Raw genomic sequence first — 9,389 nt, 5'->3', positions numbered from 1 at the left:
AACAAGCCAGGCCGGATCTGGCCAACTTTAACCTCCGTGTGCAGAAATGGGCGATCCTCCACACGGTAGCGTACATGGAAGGTCGAAGGTGAACGCGAGGCCCAGCTCATTTGACCAGTCAACCCACGATCAAGTGGGCCCCACACCGCCACTCGACTTCTCGTTCTCGGTTTCACTTCCCGCCTACTCATCTCCCCTCCCTCCCAAACCCACACCCCTCCCAGTCCCAATCCCTAACCATGGAGCCGCCGCCGGAGGCATCCACCCCTCGCCGGCTCGCCGTCGCCGACCTCCTCCGCCTCCGCCGCCCCACCACTGGTGCATCCTCCCTTCTTTCCCCCTCTCCCTCTCATTTCCCCGCCGCCACCACCTCGCAGCCCCGCAAAAAGCCTAAGCTCTCCGCCACGAATCCTGCCCCTACCACCGCCCCCTTCGCGCCAATCCCCCACCCCGTCCTCCTCGCCGGCACCCTCTCCCTCCCTTCCGCCGACGCCTGCCGCAACCACTGCCTGTCCCTCTCGGACCCTTCCTCCGCCTCCTCTGTCTGCTGCTACCTCCTCGAATTCGACCCCGCCGCCATCGGTCGCGAGATCCTCGTCCTCGCCTGGAACTACCTTCCCCCCGTCCGCCAGCACGAAGTCGGCGTGCTCGAGGCAGTCCGATGGTGCCTGGCAGATGCTCCTGGTCCGGTCCCCGTCCCCGGCCCTAGCTTCCTGACAGCGATCCCGCTTAATTCCGTGGACGCGGAGCCTGCTTTAGCCACCCGCGGCCGCATTTTTGGGGTTGTGAGGTCGGTGAGCGTGGTGTTCAGTGTGCCGCATGCCACACAGAAGGGTGACTTGGTCGGCTTCATAGCAGAGATGATGTGCTGTGGGTGCCGCCAGTGCAAGGTATCACAGCCAGAATCTCACCGCGGTCACAAGTTTGAGATGGAGAAGTTCGTATACTTTGTGGATTTGGCAAGCAGGTGGCGGCCCGTACTGGCACGACTGATTGGCAGGCCGGTTTCTGTCACGGGGCTGAAGAAAAAAATGGTCTCCGTTGGGAAGAAGGGCTCGTACACCATGTTGGTGTCATCAACTGAAACAATGGTGTCATGGTGCCCATCCTATGTGGGCGTTCCACCATTGGATGAGTTGCCAGGGAAGTGCAGTGGAGTGTACACTGGGGTTGTCTCTGGAATCTACATGCAGGGTATGTTGGTTGAGCTGGATGAGACCGCGTGGCTGCTAATTGATGATAAGCGGCTTGTGCCGTCACATTCTCTTCGAGTTGGCGCTGTTGTATGTTGCTAATTTGTTTTGAACCTTGGTTTGCAATTTCTTCACTTTTTGATTAAATAGCTTTAAATGCCAGCGTGTGACTGTTCTGGTTCTTTTGTAGATCTCTGTGAAGAAATTTCGAGTGGTTCGTCTAAATTTTGCTTGGACGACAGTTGTTCTACTTGGAACATGCAGTAAAACTAGCATTACTGTAAATGCTTTCTCCGTGGTGGACTCGAAGTAAGATATGACTTTTGGCATATCAGTATCTTATGTTACTGGCATCACTCAACATTTTTTGCTGTTGGTGCAGATGTCATACAAGGGCAGAGAATAATGGTCTTTTGGACAAGTCTATTAACTTTTTGGAGCTGCCTGGTAAATTTTGGTATGAATTTTTGATAGTTCTACTTCTCCATGATATGCTTACCTGATTGAAAAGGGACATATTTGTTCTCATGGTATGCTCATCTTTTGTTCCATCATTTTCCAGGATGTTACTTCTGACATCGTGCTTTAAACAGAAATTCAAGTTAGATTCCAAGAAAGAGATCTGGGGCTCGAAAAATGTAACTTTGCTAACTGGAGTAAATAATATATTACCCCATTGTATTTCCTGCTAATTTATTTAACTTAATCTCTTGAACTGCAAGGTATCAACAGAAGCAAGGATTGGTTCATACCTATGCTGCTAAAGTTCCCTCTTCAAAGGGTTTCGAACCTCAGGCAAGCTCATTAGCAGTACATGTGTGATGTGTTTCAAATAACGAGTAAATGATGTAGTGTTGCTCATTTTTGCATGTGCATAACAGCTGTTTGTTTCACAGTGTAAAGTAATCTAGTCAACCTTTCTTATTGCCTCGACAAAATATATATTTGCTCTACTAGCCTTTCAGTCTCACCATAATATTTCCCCCTGAAACATATATAGAATATGTAGAATAAACGTCTTTCGGGAATCCTTTCTCATTGTTCAAAATCTATTTTCCGTGTGAATTGCTTACCTGAATCTGGTTGCGCAGCATGATTTCCTTATGAAATTCTGCAATCATGATTGTGGCGGTTCAAGCACAGGATCAATATTGGAAGCTTGTAAATTGGTAATAGTTTCTCCTTTTATTGTTCGCGGTATGCATGAAAATAAATTTGTTTTGGTTTTGTTTATTCACTTGCCAATTATTTTTGGTTAGGCAATACCCTTCGCCAATTTTATCTGCAAGGTGGAATCATTGTGGATATCAATGATGCTCAGATTTTGGAATGACGCGGAAGAACTGGGCAAGAACCTGGGATCTAACAAGTTTCTATGTGGTGGGGTTTCCCATCCTGTTACTAGCAGAAGGATAATTTCAACTGGTGATCTGGGCCTTGTATTAGTGGGATGCATGAAGGTTATTTTGAAAATTTTATGGCATCTTCTTCAAAAATAATCACATTGTTTTTTATTCAGTCCATCTGTCCTTGTAACATCAAGGGCAGCCCGGTGCATGTAGCTCCTGCTTGCGCAGGGTCCGGGAAAGGGTCCGACCACTTTGGGTCTATTGTACGCAGCCTTTCCCTACATTTCTGCAAGAGTCTGTTTCCAGTGTCCTTGTAACATACCAGAAGTAAAATTGATGTCACCAATTGGAGGTGGAAACCCGCTCAATCAATTTATTTAGATAGATGAACACTCATATTTTGCATTTGTTGTGGCATCCTAGAAGCTTGTCATAAACTATCCATGTATTATTGTTGGCAGATGCTTTTACTTTTGCCGGCTTATTATTGAATATGATTTGCATGCAGACAAGTTTATAAACAGATTATGTCAACTGATTTGAGGGTACCATGTTGCCAAGTGTCATTTTGTTTTTAGACTTTTGAAAGTATACGGCTGGGAGATGGTAAATGTCTTTCAGTTTCAACTTCCCACAAAGCTTTCTGAAATAAAGACGTGGCTTGTAGATGGACTCTCTAGGTCTACGGTTTCATCGTTTCTGCTTTCTTTTGCCTTTCGTTTTGGTTAGCCTAGGCTTGTTTTTGTTGCTGTTTTTTTTCCTTTCTTTGGTTGTGTTGTAAGACCCATGTCATCTTGATGCTTTCTTGTAATGCAAAAGGACACGCACTTCGGGTCTTCTTCAAGGAAAAAAAACAAGTTAATTTTATTAATTGTATTTACTGCAGAAGTTAGAGATTACTCGGTTTCATGACCTAATGTTAAGATCTTGGATTTTGATGCACTTGCTGACCGTGTCTTTGATGCATACAGATATCCTCACTGCCATTGAGGCTGCAGTTGGTTGATGACACAGGATGTATAGATGTTATTATACCTGATCTTCCGCCAAATGTTTGCATGAATGGCATCTATGAGGTGATTGTCATAATTTACTGTACGACATTTCACAAAAAAGTGATGCATGCTGTGACTTCAGTTCAGTTATCAATTCGCTTCATTAAATTAACATTAAATTGTCAGTACTGTTAAGAAATAGTACGACACATGTTATGGTATGAATAAAACTCTGTTCTGTACAATTTTTTTAGTATTCGTTTCTGTACAGAATAACTCGTATAAATACAATTTATGGGATTTTGATTTTGTTGTAATATCATTGGAAATCATGAAGCGTCAACCTGCCTAATCAAGGTCAAGGCATTCAAGCTCTAGGAGTTTTTTTTGGCACATATTTGTTGGTTTAATTTTCTCTACACAGTGTTGCCAGTAAACTGAGATGAACAGCATCTACAGTTTGATGGGAACCTCATGTTCACAAGATTATATAATTTTATAAATTAAAAGTCTTGCACAGTATGGCAGAATAACTCATACAAAATTTCTCAGCAACTCCTAACATTTACGGTTTCTGCATTTGTGTTTGCTGTACTAACTTTTCTCACATTTATGTAAACTGAAATGAAAAAGTGTAGCAGAGATGGTGCTACTGGTCTTCCTCCACAATTAGTCAATTAGCCTTTTGAGCTTGTTAGGCTTTTTTAAGTGTTCTGCTTTGTGCTAAATAAACTACATACTGTACTAGCTTATTTAACATTGTTCTCAACCATTTTGTTGTGCCATATGTTCAGCATTCTGATTATCCTGTTGCCACCCAGATAAATGATTGCAAACTAGCTCTTGAAGGCCCAGTGGCATACCTAGATCATTATGGTGTTGCTGATCCACTATCCTGTAAGGCTGTGTTTCAGCAGCTCTCATACCGAAAAAGAGTGCATCATCTCAAGATCTATCTTATAGTGCACTGGAGTGAATTAAACCACATTGGCCCTCCCTCGCAAATTCCTTTGCAAACTAATAACTCCGCCAGGCTGTTCCACCTTCTGAAAGTGTCACATATTTTTCCCGCAGTCAATAATGTGAGTAAACTTCTTTTGCGTTCTGCTGATAATCTTGGCGTTTTTAGCATCATCATGCCCACAATTAGTGACTAATTGACTCTGTTCTCATTATGTCATTTTGCTATTGCAGTTTCAGCATAGGAACATGCCAGGTCCTGGCCTGTATGCTGAGGGCGTGATAGTGCCATACAATTTAAAGTTTGCTGATCAAGATGCCGAGAGCTTTAAAATGGCAAGCACTCGTTCACGTTCTGATTCAAAAGTGACTATGGAGAAACCATGTCACATTCCATGCTCCCTAAGCTTCGGAACTACCAGTCTTTCTGGCAATCTTGTGTCTAGCTATCCCTGTGGGTCAGATGGTACTGTTCTAATTGATACCGTTGGTGAAGAACAAGGTTGCACATCAAGGATCTTATTGGAGTTCAAGGAGGGATGTTCATTTAAGTATCAGGTATAGTTTTTATGATGAAGCTTGCTTTCAACATTTAACCTTAATATATAGCTACAATTACTAAATTACTGATCAAACAACAGTTTCTGCGGATTGGTGGCTACTATCTTCTTGAATGCCCCACTGATAGTTTGAGGTTTGCCGTGAAAGGCTGTGGATGTTTTCAAGGTGGTAAAATTTCGCTGGATTCTCAAGATAAAATTTGGAGCCTTGCTATTACCTTTAATGGCAATATAAATGTCAAGCAGGGTACCGTAGATCAGTCTACCGGAGTTTCTTCATTGGGGATGGATGAGCCATTATCCAAAAATACCTTCCACAATGAGATAAAATTACTACAGTCGTGGAATGACTTTTGTCAATATTCGGATTTTCATTTGAATTTTTATTGTGAAGCAGTTAGCGAAAAGAGGAAAGTATATGACATCATGTGCTATGTATTGAATGGATTGGGCTCTTACTCAATTGAAGTTATTAGTGTCTCTTCATGCATTGAGATTATGATGCATAAAAAGTCTTTTGGTTCTTCTAACTTGCAAAGTCAAAAACTTGTTCAAGGAGATTTAATATCATTACATGGGAAAGTAGAAAATATCCATCCACATGACTGTAAGGAGCGAAGACTTGTGCCTGGTAACGACAAGCAAAGTATATGTATCCATGTTGCTGATGATAATCAAACTGTAAGTGACTAGGTTATAATTTTCAATTAGTACTTAGTTTGGCATTCAATTTAATGGCAGTCATTGCAGGTGCGTCTCTCTGGATACTTAAGCAAACATTGTTATCCCATTGGCATAGGACCAGGGGCAGCAGTGACATTCCACCGCGTCCTCTTGACACAGTGTGTTGTGCTCCTTTAATTACTGGTTTACTATTAAATTTTAAATCTCATTATCATGTTGATAGTACTGATGGTCTGTCCACATAATGTTAAATTGTGACTGGATCGTAAGAAATGCTGAAACATGCTTTGTGTCCTGCAAATTTGAAATGACATATTTTGAGCTGTCTAAATCTTATATTTCATTTTCGTGTTAAGTTAGTTGTAAACAAAATGTCTTAGAGCCTGTTTGGGACTGCTCTGCTCCAGAAAATTCAGCTCCGCTCTAGAAAACGTAAGCCAAACGGGGTAGCTCCACGATATACCGCTCCGCAAAAAAACTAGAATCTGGGGTCCAACTCCTTGTTTTTTGTGAAGCTCCCTAGGAGGTGCTCCATAGAATTATAGAAGCTGGAGTTGAAAGAAAATTACCCACCACTGCCACCAGTAAGTGGATACCCCTTCGTTTCTTACCTCTCATCCAATCAAATAGATCCTTTTCACCAAATTTTCCATCCGTGAAGCTGGAGCTAAATGAGAGCCAAACATTCTCTTGAAATGGTTGCAACTCCTATATGAAACTGCTCTAAAGTGGATTTGATGAAGCGGAGCTGATTTTGATGGAGTGAAGCAGTCCCAAACAGGCCCTTAGTTATATCTTTTGCTTGTATATTTGACGCTGGGACTTGGATGACAAAAAAAGGGCCTTCTGCATTTGCATGATTTCTACTAGAGGTTAAGCTGAAGATGTCCTTGGTAGAGTGGTGTTGTGCTCTATTACCAGTAGAAAAGGACGCATCTTTTATTTGGTTTTTGCGAAGGTGGTCATTAGGTAACCAATCATTTTACTTTTCATTATTTGTAAGGGAAGTAATCTGTGTAGAATGGGAAATGCTATATGCAGGAACTTGATATGCAGCTAGCTAATGTGAGGCCTGACCTGAATTTTAGTGTAAAAGACCTATTTATCGACAACTGCTAAAATAATTTGGTACATTATTCTTCCAAACACATCAAGTTAATTTATCAAGTTTCTTGTTAAATGTGATGAATTATACTCCCTCCGTTCACTTTTATAAGTCGTTTTAGACAACTGAAATTGAACTGTTTTGCACGCTGTCTGAAATGTCTACAACGCCTTATAAAAGTGAACAGAGGAAGCAATTGTAATTGTTAATTCATCTTGCTATTACTCATAATAGAGATGATGGCCTGTCCACATTGTGCTAAATTGAAACTGAATCTTAAGAAATGCCGCAACCTACTTTGTGTCCTGCAAATTTGAAGACATATTTTTTGCTGTCTAAATTTTTGTTTTCCGGCTGCAGCGGTGAAGTACTTTTAACCCCAGTAACATACATTGAAGTTACATCCATTGGTCATATTGAAGTGAACAGAGAACGTGCCACTTCCCAACTCATGTCTGATGGCTTAAAGGATGGTTCACTGAGCACAGCTTCACTTTGTCTGCTCTCACATCAGAAGCATTTTAAAGACTCTACGCCCATGCAATTCCACTGCAGGGTAGGTTATATTCTGCTTTTATTTTGCCCATGTATAGGTCTCAGTTGCTCCACCTATTAACCTTGTTGGGCGCATTGACGTTTGATAAGCACTTAATGATTATAGTTCAGATGTTGTTTGTGACATTCATGCTCAAATCATTCTCGCACTTGACATCTCTTTTTTGTTAATACAGGTATCTACCGTCCATTTCTTGGTGTTGGACAGTTGTTTAAATGATTCTCAAATTTCGAAATCAGTTAACCGGGGTAAAATATCAAAAGTAAAAGTTCCACTAGCTGGGTTTATTGTCGGTAAGAGGAGCAGGCCAACTCAAGTATTTCTGCAACATTATAATAAAATCAAATTTGTTATTTTATCCAAAGGCATCATCTATATAACATATTCTGCTTTTTAACAGATAATGGAACATCTTTGTGCTGTTGCTGGGCCGATGATGCAAGGGCTGAACTTTTGCTTAGACTGCAGGAAATTGCCATTCTAGATGCTTCTGTTAATTTGAAGTGTTCAAAAGCTAGAAACAATGCAAAAATACAACATACTCTCGGTTCTTGCCTAGAAAAGATGTTGAAGAAGCACAAAAAAGTCATTGTGAAAAACTATGGAATTCCTCCCGACATCTCTTGTCGGAACCTAGAATTATTATCTGATGTTGGTAATGTCTTAAGTAGCCTGGAAGAGGAACTTTTGAAATTTATCGTCCTCAATGCCTGTCGGAACGGAACTCTGGTGAGTTCATGTTTCTTTTATCAAGTGAACATTAGAACTTTGGTTGAGCTTTCATTAGTTGCATATGTTGTTAGCAAACAAACAATATGATATATAGGCATAATGACATTGTACTACTAGAATTGTTGTGCACCATTATACTCTAGGAACATGAAAGTGTTGTTTGTGTAACCAGTCTGTTGGTTGCGACTTTTATATGCATCAATTAGTTTGGTAACGCCAGATGCTATTATATGTTGCATGGTCTGTCTTCCTAACAACCTAGAAAGTCGCTGCATTTGTTGCTCGGAGCGGTGTTGAACGAGAGAATCTATTATTACTCTTCTAGGATTGCTGGAATGAATGCCGTTTAATGAGTTTTAACACCTCTGCAGAATGTTATCGCATCAGCCCTCGATGCAAGTGCAATAAATGGATCAAATGTGGAACTTCCTGATGTATATCCAGCGCATGACATGCAGAATTTCTGGGTTAGTGAAATAGTTCAAGTGGATCCTTTGGAAGAGGCCCGGAGACTGTATGCCAGTTTAGACAAGTGAAGAGATACCCAGATTCCTCGTAATATTTTGTCAAGAACACAGGAGGGGCGAGCAGTCCACTGGGTCAATACCCAGTCATATCTCCTGTATTTTGCCCATCTGGGTGGTCACTTCCAGTCTGGTGATACATATTCTGGGCTGCATATTCCGTCTGCAAGTATACATGGAGAACCATGTGCTCATGCAAGTTATAGATGATTCTTTTTGGTGGGAGGGTGGCATATGACTGAATTGACAGATGGGTGGGTTATGTAAAAGCTTATTCCATTCTTCAGGCTTGTGCATATGTGCGGATCTGTTTTGTCGTTTGGAAGATGGCATTTGATGAGCTCCCACGGGGAGGGTTTCTTTTGCTGCTAGCGAAGTGTTTTGTATAGTCGGGATGACAATTGCCAAATTATTATGGCAAATGAACTGTTGCATAGTTGGATATTTGTTATGTTCATTGTCAGGGTAACTCTATCCACGCTTTGCACTCAAGTGTGGATGCGATGAGCATCAGTGCCAGCCAGTTATATCGTTTGGAACCACTTCTTTGTGAAGTTGAGGTGTACCGTGCAGCGAATGAAGGAGCATCTGTATTTTAATTTCTGTTTTAACGGTGAATGTGTTTCTTCCATTTTGCTGATATAATTGATATCAATGCATTGTTCATCACTACCTCCAATTTACTCATCAGCTCATTCCTAAGGGCTGGGTCCAACAAAGGAACTCCTACT

At 41.4% G+C, this 9,389-nt stretch overlaps 1 protein-coding gene across 1 annotated transcript; it reads left to right on the top strand.

Annotated features, from left to right (window-relative positions):
• Nucleotides 1-203: 203 nt before the first annotated feature.
• Nucleotides 204-9,269, top strand: LOC123395590 (CST complex subunit CTC1). The gene is made up of 16 exons (XM_045090610.1): nt 204-1,283; nt 1,384-1,502; nt 1,576-1,650; nt 1,756-1,831; nt 1,926-1,988; nt 2,285-2,362; nt 2,453-2,653; nt 3,514-3,618; nt 4,359-4,619; nt 4,732-5,055; nt 5,139-5,738; nt 5,808-5,899; nt 7,207-7,402; nt 7,578-7,695; nt 7,803-8,131; nt 8,506-9,269. Exons 1-16 carry the CDS (start codon nt 240-242, stop codon nt 8,668-8,670), a joined length of 3,846 nt encoding a protein of 1,281 aa, XP_044946545.1. The 5' UTR covers nt 204-239; the 3' UTR covers nt 8,671-9,269.
• Nucleotides 9,270-9,389: the final 120 nt, after the last annotated feature.

Source organism: Hordeum vulgare, chromosome 5H (genome assembly GCF_904849725.1).
Source record: "Hordeum vulgare subsp. vulgare chromosome 5H, MorexV3_pseudomolecules_assembly, whole genome shotgun sequence".
Lineage (NCBI taxonomy): Eukaryota > Viridiplantae > Streptophyta > Magnoliopsida > Poales > Poaceae > Hordeum > Hordeum vulgare.
The sequence above is the reverse complement of the archived record's forward strand: the minus strand, read 5'-3'. Positions and strand labels throughout refer to the sequence as shown.